The 15,248-nt window shown below is 32.2% G+C and overlaps 1 protein-coding gene across 2 annotated transcripts in view; it reads right to left on the minus strand.

Moving 5' to 3' along the window:
- Positions 1–378: 378 nt before the first annotated feature.
- Positions 379–15,248, minus strand: part of LOC143249596 (uncharacterized) — a 34,683-nt gene continuing 19,813 nt past the window's right edge. For both annotated transcript variants that reach the window (XM_076499718.1, XM_076499719.1), the window contains 6 exons: positions 13,238–13,319; positions 11,569–11,722; positions 7,313–7,511; positions 4,234–4,416; positions 2,946–3,103; positions 379–2,163 (listed from right to left, as the gene is read on the minus strand). In XM_076499718.1, the coding sequence (XP_076355833.1) occupies positions 2,991–3,103; positions 4,234–4,416; positions 7,313–7,511; positions 11,569–11,722; positions 13,238–13,319 (731 nt within the window). In that variant the 3' untranslated portion in view covers positions 379–2,163; positions 2,946–2,990. The remainder of the gene's footprint in view (positions 2,164–2,945; positions 3,104–4,233; positions 4,417–7,312; positions 7,512–11,568; positions 11,723–13,237; positions 13,320–15,248) is intronic.

Consider the following 15,248-nt stretch of genomic DNA (forward strand, 5'->3'; position numbering starts at 1 on the left):
TGACGGTCAATCCCACTATTCGTTGGTAAAAGAGTAGCCCAAGAGTTGGCGGTGGGTGGTGATGACTAGCTGCCTTTCCTCTAGTCTTATACTGCTAAATTAGGGACGGCTAGCATAGATGGCCCTCGAGTAGCTTTGTGCGAAAATGCCCTAAATAATTATAGATTTTTCGATAATTCACATTGAAGTTTTGTAAAAACAAATTTCATATAACTTGAAAATTCTAAAGTTAAAATTACAAAGCATTTCTCATTATTTTGACAGATAAAACTTCCAAAAAAAATCCTTTTATTTAATTTTTCAAAAAACAACTTTTTGTTTAGAAAACATGTCACCAGTTGGTATTATAACAAATTTCAATTCAATAAAAATACATAATTCAAACTTTTTTATTTTATTTTTATTCACAATACAAGAATAAACAGTAAACTTACAAGACGAGAAATACCTGCATGTTATAATAGTATATCTATAAAAAATCTTACTCCAAGTTCCAAGAGCGCTAAAACTGAACCACCCAAATATTTTTACAACCAAGCTGAGTTCCTTTATGTAATAGCAATTTGTAAGTTGGAGTAAGTTCACTGTATAACAGTTCCAAGCTTAAACCCTTGTTGGTTAAATATGACATACTGGTAATGTTACTTTAATAATAAAAAATAGTACAGTTACAAAATGAAATATTTCAACCTTATTTATTTCATGCGTGAGTCATCAACAAACTCGTCATCAGCAGTGAATATAGTAAATATTATTGGTATATTATATATTATACATCCTTCTAATTCTTGAAAATCCCTCAGGGACTAGATAAAGAATCAGTGTTAAAGATATCATAGACCTAGTACTAATGTCTTATAACAAATATAGTTAATTAAATCAATGTTAGAGGGCAACGGAATAATGATCGTCACACTAATATATTCCTTTTTGTCCAAAAGATAAATAAATGTGTTTGATCAAATATAAATTTGTTTTTTATTTCCTTTTTTGATGGGGGTAACTCAAGCATTTTATATTTTATTCTTAACATGGAAGATTAATTTCTTGATAGGCACAAAACAAAACAACAAAATATTTGTGCTCTCCCCCCACAAAGGCTATCAAATCTCGATTGTTAGCGTGGTAAACCCTCAAACTTAACGCTGAGCCACCGAGAAATGTTATGTAGGAGACTTTCGTGCATTTCAATGAAACAACAATGAAAATATGTTTCACTTACTTAACATGCACGAAGAAAACGGCTTAACGTTCATCAAGGTAAATCATAGTAAAAAACCACAATTATCTTTAGTTTATTAGATATTTATAACAGCTCACTTAATTTCTGTCTCTTGTATTTCCACTTCAAGAATTGTTTTGTATAGAATACATTTAACAGTATAAGCCTTTAAAAGTTCCATTTAAAACAACCAAAGTTACAACAACCAAAAAGCAACACATAGATTTCAATCTTTTGAATTAGAACATCTTCCTATTCTCAGTTCATTCTGTTCATAATGCTAAATATAATGTAAGCACAACACAGGTATTAAGCACAATACAAGTGTTTTCCCTTAATAATAATGTCACATTCTTCACGGTTTTGAATTATCTTGACAGATCTACATTTAATTTAACAACTGTTTTATAAACAAAAAAATCTTCCCTGCTTGACACTAGTATAACTGTGCATGATTTGAATAGGTATACGTTTGTTGTTACTAACTTCTTAAAACACATAATACGTATTTTTCGTTGTAACATTTTGCTGTGAAAGCAAATATACAATCCTTATTAGTTCTTGATACGAAAATTTATTTCTTTTGTAAAAATACTAGCTGTATCGATAATGTAGGAATGACTGTCATACAAGAAAACACACACATGGTCCTTGCATAAGTCTCAATATTGGTTGTCACTAATATATGATAAAGTTTCATATACTAATCACTCCATGCTGAACATATCTTTTTGTCTTGAACTCCTGCTAATATTTGTTCCAGCATTCGTTCGTCAACAATTTAATTGTGAATCTTTTCGATTCTATGAAGACAATATTTATATTGTTCACACATTTAACAGCGACAGTTTCATTAACAGCTCTACAGTTGAAACATATACAAGAAAAGTAAAGTTATTTGATAAGTTCCATTGATTCCACGTCTAAGAAGACATCTGAATCTATAAAAACAAATACTCTTAGAAAATATATCAATATTTGTATTTATGAGTTTTGGCTCACTATAAAACAGCCGTACTTATAAGACATTTTCCTCCATTAGAGTATTACGCATGCAGTTTAAAAGAAAAATATTCGAGGTACAGGCAAGTTAAAAATATTTAATAAATATATTAAATGATTTTTTTGTATTAAATGCAATATAATTCATTTTTACAAGTCAACTCCAAACTACTGAAATATCACAAAATAAGAGAAACTATTTAGCAAAGCGTTTGGATAGAACTGCGTTGGACTATTATATTGCTACTATTTAAAAATAATATCTTTACTTAATTAACAAAGTAATTAACAAAAACATTACTCAAAGTAAAAAATTCTTATTAATATACTTTAGCAAAAGTATAGGTGAAGGTTAGGTAACAGCAACAAAAAATATTAAAGAAGATGTCATTCTAATCAATTGGTATATTTAATTCAGTTTTAGCACTTACAAACATTCCATATACAACAGATCCTATAAAGATAGATATTTAAATGACTGAATACTATACATTCAGAATATTTGATCAACTGTAAAATTTGATCAGTTGAGATTATAACGCTTCACTGTACAAGCACAACATTTGATCAACTGTAAATGTTAGTACATTTTTTTACATACTAAAAAGGTTTGATCATTTATAAAGATTATTTACGCTGTACTGGAACAGTTATCAGACAACATTAAAACTAATACCGCATCTTCAGGACCAATAAATAATAACACAGTAGAAATCTATACCTTCTTACAGTGGATGTTATTTATTACTTCTATTCCAGCTTAACATTAGTAGTGAGTAGATGTAGACAGTGACGTCCTCGGAATGTTGTAGACCACATCATAAGAAGAAATTTCACTTGAGCTTTCCAAGTCATGTCTTTCTGCGTGACTTTTGCCCCCTGTGATATCGCAAAGTTCAATTTTAAAATGTGTCAGTGATTACATAGCTTAAAGTTCCAAAACGTTTCAATAGAATTATTAAAAATACCCTTTCTCTAGTCAGTTATGACACACAAAACTTTATATATTTCAACAGTTTTATTTTTGTATAAAATTATATCCGATCCCTTAATGAAAATAGTATATAGGTTATGTGTTTGTTTGTTTTTGAATTTCGCGCAAAGCTACTCGAGGGCTGTCTGCTCTAGCCGTCCCTAATTTAGCAGTGTAAGACTAGAGGGAAGGCAGCTAGTCATCATCACCCACCGCCAACTCTTGGGCTACTCTTTTACCAACGAATAGTGGGATTGACCGTAATACTATAACTTCCCCACGGCTTAAAGGGAGAGCATCTTTGATGTGACTGTGATTCGAACCCGCGAACGTCGGATTACGAGTCGAGTGCCTTAATCACCTGACCATGCCGGGCCTATAGATCATATGAATCACAAATGTTTAACACAATGTGCAATATAATACTTCTACCTGTTATAATTCAGCCAGTATACCACGTCAACTTGAAGTATGACGAAGTGATATGTTAACTTAGGTTATACGTTTTTATCGTGATATCGGTTTTCTTTTTAACACTACCAAAACCATTAAGGTGACACATTGTTTCTCGAGACAATCTCATATTCCCGGTTTTCCATAACTGAATTGAAAGGTCTGCAATATAAAAGGTTATAATATTTCACTCGCAAATCTAAAGTGTATTCAGATTTGTTTTTATTTTATTTTTAAACGTATGTCCACGAAAGTAATGATTACAATTGAAATGTTAAGACAAAACGCAGTGTTTGATAAACCGCTTCTTAGCGGAATTTCCGTGCTTTACTCTGTTACAAGTTTAACTAAAAATTTACATTTCTGTAAAATGATATGCATTTTAGTGCAAATTCATTTATGACAAAAGTACTTTATAATAGTTACTAAAATCAAACCTTGATAGGCATTCTTCCCAAACCAAAAAAAGGCACAACCTAGTATTATTTAAAGTCAGTGTAAAACTAATACTTTTGATTGATACATCCATGAAGTTGAACAAGAAAAAGAATGAAGTTACTATTCATATATTAATAAACCATACTCATATTAGTGTAAAGCATGTCAGCGCTATTAGCAGCGCCCTCTGCCAATTTGATCTTTCTTCTTTGCCATACACACGTCCACGCAAAGAGCAAAATGAGCTGAGCCAGAAGAAACAGAGAACACGCAATGATCAGGCCTACGATATTCACACAGCTTGACTCGTCTTCTACTGAGTTAGGATCTGGTAAAAAATATTCATAAAGTTAGCAAATATTACCTTTAAGAAACAATAATTTAAAAATAAAATATAATTGTTCAATTAATATGTAGCCTAAATGTTCGCTTTTCATTCTTAAAGTATCGGCTGGCTGTTTGTTGTTAAGTACAAAGTTACATAATGTTCTATTGGTACAAACGGAAATCGAACCATAATTTTTGGCATCATAAGCCCTAAAACTAACCGCTGAGCTAGTAGAGTTGCTTTAATATATTTCTATCTGACAAACTTAACATGAAACATCTTAAAATCACGTTTAATTTGAATTTTAAGACACTGATATTTCTAAACCTCTTCCTGTATGTTACGATAAAGCAAAGCTTTAAACAGGTAGCTGAGATGATATATACAATAATCGTTTTTTGGTTTTTATTGTGTATCAAACATTCTAGCTGAATTCCTGTCATATGACAGAAAATAATTTCTTTTCTTAAAATTATATCTGAATAAATATTTTATGAACATGTTTCCTAAAAATTAATTGTAATCTAGTAACAACATATGTATGAAGAATGACTCTTATATTTATGTGTATGAAGAATGACTATTATATTTCTAGTGTTTCAAAAACACACCATTTTTAATGTATATTTTGTCATCTCCTTCAAGTATTGATTGATTAGTATTTTAATTTCTGTATATTTTTAAGTTATGTTCAAATGTTCTTCTTGTAAATGAGTACAGAATGAAACGTGCGAAAAATGAATTCTCAAAACATGTTCTAACTTGATCAGCTGTATGGCTCTGCAAATTATTAACAGTGGTTGGAAAGATAGTGAATTTTAAGAAGAATTTCGGAGTCTTCTCCTAGGACCGCCTTCCTGATCTAGACTTTTATAAGCCTCCTCAGCTTTAATCTGGGCATTTTCAAAATTGAAAAATCTGAGGGTAAAACATGCGGGTTATAATAGACTTGTAGCCGAGGGTTCCCAATGGACAACATTTGATGATTCGTGATGACGAGAACCTGAAGATAACCTAAAAAGGTCGAAAAGCTATCCTGTACTTTATTTTAATTAAAGAGCTAATACCCATATCTTGCTTGTCGCGTCAGAAAACACTGTCGTGTGTACATCTCTACCACAATGGCAGAAATATCAATCAGTGTGACAGATGAACGACTTTTCTTCTTTATGTAGTAGATATATATATATATACCTGTTTATGAAACTACCAATATACAAAATTTCCTTTCTCAGGAACATTCTACATATTACTCCTGAGTAAACACATAACTGAGTAAACAATATACTACATATTGTTGCTTCTGAAAAAAAATTAAAACATACGATGTATAGTGTTGTACTTTTGCCGTTAACCACAAAAACTATTAATGTAAACACAATATTATTTTAAAAAAAATGTACATTTTGGTGACGAGGAAACAAGATGCCCAGTCCATTTTTGGTTTCGCCACATATTACTGAGTTAGACCATTTCCACTGAATTAACTTCTTAACAATAACTTTGAATCACTAAAGAAAAGACATCATTGCGGGTATCTGGGAAATAAAGGACATCACCAACACTATACATATAAATTGTAGTTCACTGTCAAGAGAGGTGTTATTAGCGTGGAACATTTATCTATATTATTGATGAACAAACATTCTAATTGGAACTAATAATGTTTTTCAGGAGAATCTTTCTTCCTAGTTGTTAACGGTAGGTATTTATTTTGGTTGATACTGACAATGATATGTTCATTTTTCTTCCTCTTTTATGTTCATAGAAAAACATTAACGTGTTCTGAAGATGTTGCTTCACATTAATATATTTTATTTCTGTTATATTGTAAGATAAATATTCTAGTATGCTATAGATGTTATTCAGACCATTCCATTTTACTGTTAGAGAACCAGTGTACTTAGTAGTGAAGATGTGTTTTACATTTAATATTTTTTCTTTTGTTGCATTGTTACAGAACCATTATACCCAGTGTACTTAGTAGTGAAGATGTGTTTTATATTTCATATTTTTTCTTTTGTTACATTGTTACAGAACCATTATACATAGTGTACTTAGTAGTAAAGATGTGTTTTACATTTAATATTTTTTTCTTTTGTTACATTGTTACAGAACCATTATACCCAGTGTACTTAGTAGTGAAGATGTGTTTTACATTTAATATTTTTTTCTTTTGTTACATTGTTACAGAACCATTATACCCAGTGTACTTAGTAGTGAAGATGTGTTTTACATTTAATATTTTTTCTTTTGTTACATTGTTATAGTGAAGATGTGTTTTACATTTAATATTTTTTTCCTTTTGTTACATTGTTACAGAACCAATTAGTGGTAAGATACATAGTGTACTTAGTAGTGAAGATGTGTTTTACATTTAATATTTTTTTTCTTTTGTTTTGTTACATTGTTACAGAACCATTATACCCAGTGTACTTAGTAGTGAAGATGTGTTTTACATTTAATATTTTTTCTTTTGTTACATTGTTACGGTACAATTATACCCAGTGTACTTAGTAGTGAAGATGTGTTTAACATTTCATATTTTTTCTTTTGTTGCATTGTTACAGAACCATAATACCCAGTGTACTTAGTAGTGAAGATGTGTTTTACATTTAATATTTTTTCTTTTGTTACATTGTTACAGAACCATTATACCCAGTGTATTTAGTAGTGAAGATGTGTTTTACATTTAATATTTTTTCTTTTGTTACATTGTTACAGAATCATTATACCCAGTACTATAAATGTTGTTTTATGTTCAGTATTCTTTTGTTTCTTGCATTGTTAGAGAACCATTATACCGGGTACTGTGGATGGTGTTTTACTTTTAATATTTCTTATTTTATTATATTGTTAGAGAACCATTATACTCAGTAGTGAAGTTATTACTCACTTGCATCATTTTGTCTTTCGTATGACGTTTCATCAAAATCAGAAAGTTTTCTTTCGCCTCTCTCGAACCCAAATTTATCTGTCACTTGTATGGACTGGACAACTAAAAGTTCATTTTGTCCTGTTAATTCACGTCTCCGTCTTCCTAAAGAATTATGGCTATGGAGCTCTCCATCAAAAGATTTTGATGTACATTTAGCCTGTTGGTGAGTTATACATGTATGCTTCAGTTAATCATAGAATTCGTAATAAACTATCAAAACTGTAAACACATTTTTAAAAACTATTTGCACCTAAAGTTGCTTGTGAGTTTATGACTTTTTTTTTGGGTTACTCAAACCCTAATAGTATGGCAGTCATCAAATAAATATAAGGCGCTCGACTCGTAATTTGAGGGTCGCGGGTTCGAATCCTCGTCACACCAAACATGCTCGCCCTTTCAGCCACGGGTGCGTTATAATGTAACAAACAATCCCACTATTCGTTGATAAAAGAGTAGCCCAAGTGTAGGTGGTGATGACTAGCAGCCTTCCTTCTAACACTCCACTATTACTGCTGGTATTTCCTATGTTGCTTACATATTAAGTGACGTAACCAACTTTTTTGTTAATTCTTTACTGTGGATATTCTGATAAAAGCAAAACAATTATCAACATGATGCTACTTGTGGACCAAACCGATAACGAATGAATGTTGTATAAACAATTCCGAATTACGGTGTTATAAGCCCGACATTCTGTCAACAACATTATAGTTTAAAGAATCGTGCTGTACAGTTGAAAGAAATTCAATAACTCGAAAGTCTGCTGAGAGTGATAAAAAATTAACAAAGAATGTAAAGTGTTGGGTACAGTGGCCACATTAGTTGTAAGGAAAAAGTAGCTGATAAATTGAAATTTTGAAACAATTATTTGTGGAATAGTAGATTGATTGCGCCTTAAATGTTGTGTGGGATTCTGTCTCTCTGTTAAAGTCGAAACATTGCACAAACATAAAACTGCTATTTTCTTGATAACTGTTTCAAAACTTCGTCTTGTTCGTATTTCTCAGCTTTCGTAAAGTAATTTTGTTATTGTCGCCAGATGGCAGCTCTCCATCAAAATAATTTTGTTTTGAATGTATATGTAAAAACGGCTCGTTTGGGTTGAGAAAATTATTTACGTAGAGGAGCGAACAACGTTTCGACCTTCTTCGGTCATCGTTAGGTTCACAAAGAAAGAAAGAGGTAACTGCCCGGAAGATGACCACATGTTTGAAAGGGGTTGTATAACTGAGTGTTGGAATGTAGAGGGCGTGCTTAGATGTTTGGATACATAATTTTATATTATTTATTTTTTTATTATTATTTGTTATATCATTTTTTTAATATAGGTATAAAGGTGTTCCTTTGTATTGGTTTATTTTGGGCTTGAGTTGTTGTATAAGTAAGGCTTTTTTAATTTTGCGTTTGTTTATGTTTGTTTCTTTATTTAGTATTTGAGTGTTTTCTATGGTTATGTTGTATTTATTTGACTTGCAGTGTTCGAAAACGTGTGAAGGTGACTTTTTATGTTCTTTGAATCTGGTTTCCTTACTACTTGTTTCTACAATATAGAAGTCGTGGCAATTATCACATTGTATTTTATAAATAATGTTGGTGTGGTGTTTGTCAGTGTAGTTTTTTACATAGTATAGACCTCAGTTTTGTGCCTGGTTTTTGAAAAAATGTGGTATTAACTGGAATGTTATATTTTGTTACTAGTTTTTGCCAAATGTTGGTTATTTTTCTGCTGATGTCGGGAATATATGGTATGCAGCTGTATATGGTTTCGTAATTTTTTGATTCGTGAGATATATTTACTTTTGTTGGTTGATTTTGCTTCCTGTCTAGGTGAGTGCGTATAATGTTTTCTACGGTATGTGAAGAAAACTTATTGATGTTGATGAAGTATTGTTTTATTTTGTCTAATTCATCGTTAATTTTATCTGGTGAACATAGTTTTATGGCTGTGTTTATTTGGTTTCTTAGTATGTTTTTTTGTTATTTTTCATGTGCTGAGTCCCAAGGAAAGTATAGTCCCGTGTGAGTAGATTTCTGTATCGGTTCTTGTAATTTTGAGGTTAAGAAATGATATTTGATTACTTTCTTCTTGTTCACATGTGAAGTTAATGTTGGGATGTATAGAGTTAACGTGATTGAAAAAATTAAGTGTGTGTTCTGTAGATGTGAATCTTGCAATCGTGTCGTCCACATATATGTATTAGTTATGTGGTGGATGTAATGCTGTGTTAATTGCTTGTGCTTCAACTTGTGTCATAAAAATATTGGCTAGAACTGGTGATACTGGGTTGCCCATGCTTAGGCTATTTGTTTGTATATAGTTGTGGTTGTTCAACATGAAGTTTGTCTTCATCGTGGTGAATTCTATGAGGGTTGCTAATTGGTTACTGGGAATGTCTATAGTTGGGTTAGGGTCTCGGATATAAAGTTCTAAGGCTATCTTGCAGGCTTCAGCGGTTGGAACTTCTGTGAAGAGGGACATAACATCGAAACTGGCCATTAAGGCTTTATGATTAAGATTAAACTTGAAATTAAAAGAGTCTTTGATGAATGAGCTGGCTGATGTTACATATTTGGAAAATGCCCAAGCTATGTATTTACCAAGATTGTAATTAAACGATTCATATTGGGACATTATTGGTCGTAATGGACAATCTGGTTTATGAGGTTTGGGGATACCGTATATTTGTGGTGTGCGTGAGTCAGTCTTGCGTAGGTAGGAATAAAGTGTTTGTGAAATTGTGTTGGCTTTTTTCATTTTTAGTAGTATTTTGTTAAGTTGCGTTTTGTGTGTCTTTGTTGGATTTGTGTGTATTGGTTTAAATTTGTTAGTGTCTGATAGGATGTTCTTTCATGTTCATTATGACTATAGCATTTCCTTTATCTGCTTTTAGAACTTTTATGCTTTTGTCTTGTTTTAGGTTTTTTAATGGAATTAATGTCTCTTTTTGTAAAATTGTTTTTCAGCTTTCTGTTTTGTGAAATTATGTTGATGGTTTTGTGAGGAAATTATTTGAAAAAATCGTTTAAAATGTTGTTTTTAGGCGTTTCTGGAAAAGATTAATTTTTAATTTTTCCTGGGAAGTTTGGCTGTTGGATTTCAATAAAATTGTCTAAGTTGTCTTCTTTCTGTTGGTTGTTTTTTGGTTGTTTTCTTGTTTTTGTTTTCTGTGGAAAGTATCACAAATCTCCTGGCTAGATCTTCTAAACATGTTTTGATTTCCATGGTTGGAATGTACATAGGTGCTAAGTATCTCGTCTGTTTTTAATTGTCGGTCGGATCTGTTAATTATGAGGTTAGTCAACGGTTTGTCGTGGTGTCTTTTCTATTGTTTGCATCTTAGTTTTTCTAGTTTTTTGTTGTGGCAGATATTTTTGTCTCTGTCATTCCTGGTGTTGATTTGGTTTATGCTTCGTTGTATAAGCACGCCTTCTACATTCCGACACTTAGTTATACAACCCCTTTCGAACATGTGGTCAGCTTCCGGTCAGTTACCTCTTTCTTTCTTTGTGAAATTGACGATGACCGAAGAAGGTCGAAACGTAAAAATATTTCTCAACCCAAACGAGCCGTTTTTACATATATATTTCTCTACAAGTGGGTTTTCTTGACATCACTGATCACTAATTATGTTTTGAGTTTCGCGCAAAGCTACTTGAGGGCTATCTGCGTTAGCTGTCCCTAATTTAGCAGTGAAAAACTAGAGAGAAGACAGCTAGTTAGCTCCATCCACCACTGATTCTTGAGTACTCTTTTAACAACGAATAGTCGGATTGAGCGTCACGTTATAACGCCCCCACGAACATGTTTGGTGGGACGGGAATTTGAACAAACAACCTGTAGATTGCGAGTCAATCACCTGGCCATAAAGAGAAGCATATTAGCTAAAAATAATATTTTAGATAACTTCAATATTTCTCATGTATTTCAGGACTCAAAACACCCAACAATTTTACTTTAAAAAAAATGTTAAGAAAAACTTATTTTTACTAAAGTAAAACATAACAGACTGGAAGATTCATGATAATTTTCGAAAAACATAGCCATTATTTTGACGATAGTTTTTAACAGTTTAACACTACAAGTTTTACAGAGTTTTGTGTTTAGTTGCCAGGGGAAATAAATTTTTGGCAAATAATGTATATTCAAGTTTTAAATATAATTAGTTCGTTGCTTTCTTATTAACTTTAGATGAATGTCATTATTTGAACCTCACCGGCTTACAAACTGGTAAACATGGCGTTACAGAAGCTTTGAACCGTACGATATCTGACGTGGGGAATTTGAAGGCAGCGAACGCAGCACGAAGAGCCTTGCCGTTTCCGTCTACTTTCTCTAAAGCTCCCATGATGGACACGTCTGTAGGACAACTAGATGACAGACAAATAAACCAAGCATATAAATTTTAAGTGAAAATAAATTATCTACTTAAATTTTAAAATTCTATTACATGTAGTTTCTTAGCAGTGAAAATATATTCCTTTAATCTAACACGCCAACAATATCCCTATATAGGTTAGTATGTTTTAAATGATAACCTATCCTGTGAGTGTTAAAAACCCTCAGAGTGACCACTGAGTCACCAGAAGCTTAACAGCTGAGATCGTATCAGAATTTTACAAATAGGTATTTTCTTTCTTTATACAAATAAACCGTTTAATAAACCTTAAAAATCCCTAATTTAAAAATGACTTATGTTTGAAGTTTAAAATATATGTTACAAACAGTTTTCTGTATGAAACCTTTTCAGTTTTCCTGCAGTTAATATGTAGTTTACTCTGGCAACTGAAATAACAAGCTCACAAAATAAGCTTTACCTATCACTAACAGAGGTCTATTTAGCTACCCGATTTTTTGTTACGTTTCTCCGAGGACAATTAATTTCCCATAACTGGCTGTAGCTCAGAGGTCTCCCCATTATCTGATACACTGGACCACTTCAGGTGATGACCATCAACTTTAAGTTTGTTGGGATTAAATCATTTTCTAAACATTATCTTGTTTACTGTTGCAGTATCTAATCACAGTGCAGGCTACAATGTAGCCCACTGGCCGCCTATCGGGTTCACAGCTGCCGATGGCGAGCGATAGTTTAAATGTGAAATATTTTTAGCTTGAGTAGCTATAATTACTCTTCGTTTTTATTCATATGTGAGAGTAGTTAACACAGGTTAAATTTGATATACGACGTAATTCTTACGGCTGTGTGCATTCTACTTCAGAAAACCCTCTTACTAGGGTGCATTTTACCCTTCCCACCTATTCGAGGCTCAACCACATGTGATAGGCACTGTTAAAAACAAATCACGATTAGCTCGTTTCAACATAGACCTCAAATAGCATAATAATTTTTTGTACTCTCTAGCAAGACTTAAACCTCTAAATAAAACTGTATACACATATTCAAATTAAATATATATCCTCGTAAATCCTTTGCAAGGTACATTGGTTGGTGATTTCTGGTTCCGGTATCAAGTGCCATAAGTGTATGAGAATGAAGACTCGTGCCCTCTGGACGGGATGCCAGTTCAGAACCGGTTAACTCCCCAGTCGGTGTCCATCACACATCTGGATAAATTGGAAGGGTGGTGTCTTGGTCAAGAAGGCAATATCATGGCATGAGGCCAGCTTCAAACTCGAAACCATCCGAATACGAATTGAAAACGTACAGTCACTGAACTACTTTATCCAAATATACAACCTTTAATAACTTAATTAGATTTTATTTCAAATAATGTGATTAATGTTGAATGTTTTAATGGAGGTTTTGCCAGTTGATAATCAAACAACAACAAATAAAGAACATGATATAGAATGAAAAAAAAGGAAACAAATTATGTAAAGATAAATTAATTCTGTTTGTTATAAATAGAAATATTACATACCCAAGACTATCTATAAGGATAATTTCACTGTTATCAACTCCGTCCATAGCCACCAGCTCGCGGACAAATATCTCGTATGGACCTGCAAAGTTGAATTAATAATGTTGTTATTTATTGTTATACGAGCTTGTTGTGTTCCGCCATATACTTTGAATGTAAACACGATCTTCAGGCCGTTTGGGAAGGGTTATTATTTTGCAATGAGCTACTTTGCCACAAAAACTTCCAGCAGATTGGAGGTTCAAACTAACAAGAAACAGATAAATTAACAGTTCTGGTGCATATTACGTTCTGGTGTATACTAAGTAAGTTCTGGTGTATATTAAGTTCTGATGTATACTAAGTTCTGCTGTATACTAAGTAAGTTCTGGTGTATACTAGGTAAGTTCTGGTGTATACTAAGTAGGTTCTGGTGTATATTAGGTAAGTTCTGGTGTATACTAAGTAAGTTCTGGTGTATACTAAGTAAGTTCTGATGTATACTAAGTTCTGGTGTATACTAAGTAAGTTCTGGTGTATACTAAGTAAGTTCTGATGTATACTAAGTTCTGGTGTGTACTAAGTAAGTTCTGGTGTATACTAAGTAAGTTCTGGTGTATACTGAGTTCTGGTGTATACTAAGTAAGTTCTAGTGTATACTAAGTTCTGGTGTATACTAAGAGGTGAAGGAAGGTCACAACCCTATTTCCACTTTTTTTTCGCTAAGTCTGTTTAAAAATTATAGAATAATTATTTACAATTATTATTATTAAGAATTTTTATATAATACTGGTATACAATGAGTGTTTGTTTTAGCATAGAAACAAAATGCATAGCAGATTAAAATCAAGACCTGAAAATGACTAGAAAAGGACCTGTGGGAACAAAAAGTACCTTTCATTTCTACTGTAAGTGTATTGGTTGAGTCACAGAAGACACAGTACATGATATACCACCCGTAACCATAACATTTTAACATATCTATTCAAGTAGAAACTTAAATGATTTGATAATTCGGTATGTTTGTAAACATGGATTTTAGTGCCATCACGTCATAATAAAAAAGCAAAGATACCCAAATTTTGTTTTCTATATACGACATAATATATATTAAAGTATTTTTATGATTGCAACCGTGCTAACATTACACAAGAATATACCTGTTATAATATAATGTACGAAAACACCTTAAATTATGTAAGATATAAGAATATACCTACAAAGATACTGTAATAATATCTGTACTGAAACAAATAAATATGTTACAGTATGATAAAAAACAACTAAAAAAAACGACAAGCGTTGCACGTGAAAAATACACAAACAAAACAAAGGTATAGCTTTCAATACGGGTAATGTAAGAGGTATCTTATTAGTAGAGGTATCTGCTGAAGCAGGACCCATAAAACAGTAGGGATTACCGTCTATCAGTAACAAAATATGGCTTAAACACAGCTAGTAATGGAAAATTACAATTGCACTTGTTAGAACAACTACTGATATTTAAGGAACAGTATAGTTGTACTTAATGGTACAACCATCGCCACTTAAGGGACGGTACAGTATAACTTAAAAGAAATAACCACAACCACTTATGGGATGGCATAACTAAACTTAATAAAACAGAATAAAGTCAAAACAAGTTACTATAACTTGTTTACTAAAGGGGATACATAACCTTACTTATCTCTTGCTCGCATTCCAACCTTTATATTGGACATTTACTTGTGTTCGTTTGTTTTTCGTAGTAAAGCCACATTGACTTATCTGTTGTGTCCACTGCAGGGAATCGAACTCTGGATTTTAACGTTGTACATCCGTAAACTTACTACTGTCCGACCGAGGAAGAATTATTTATGTGAACAACGTAGTAAAAAAAAATGAAATCTGTCTTCAGAAGTGGTTTTCAGTTCTACGTTTTAAAATTTAGAGTAAAAACGTCCGTTTTTCATTTTTATAATAGTAGTGGTTTTTAACTTAAGCACTTTAAACTTCACTATGCTATCAACATAAATATTTGACCATTATAGTA

Source organism: Tachypleus tridentatus, chromosome 4, assembly GCF_004210375.1.
Source record: "Tachypleus tridentatus isolate NWPU-2018 chromosome 4, ASM421037v1, whole genome shotgun sequence".
NCBI classification, from domain to species: Eukaryota; Metazoa; Arthropoda; class Merostomata; order Xiphosura; family Limulidae; genus Tachypleus; species Tachypleus tridentatus.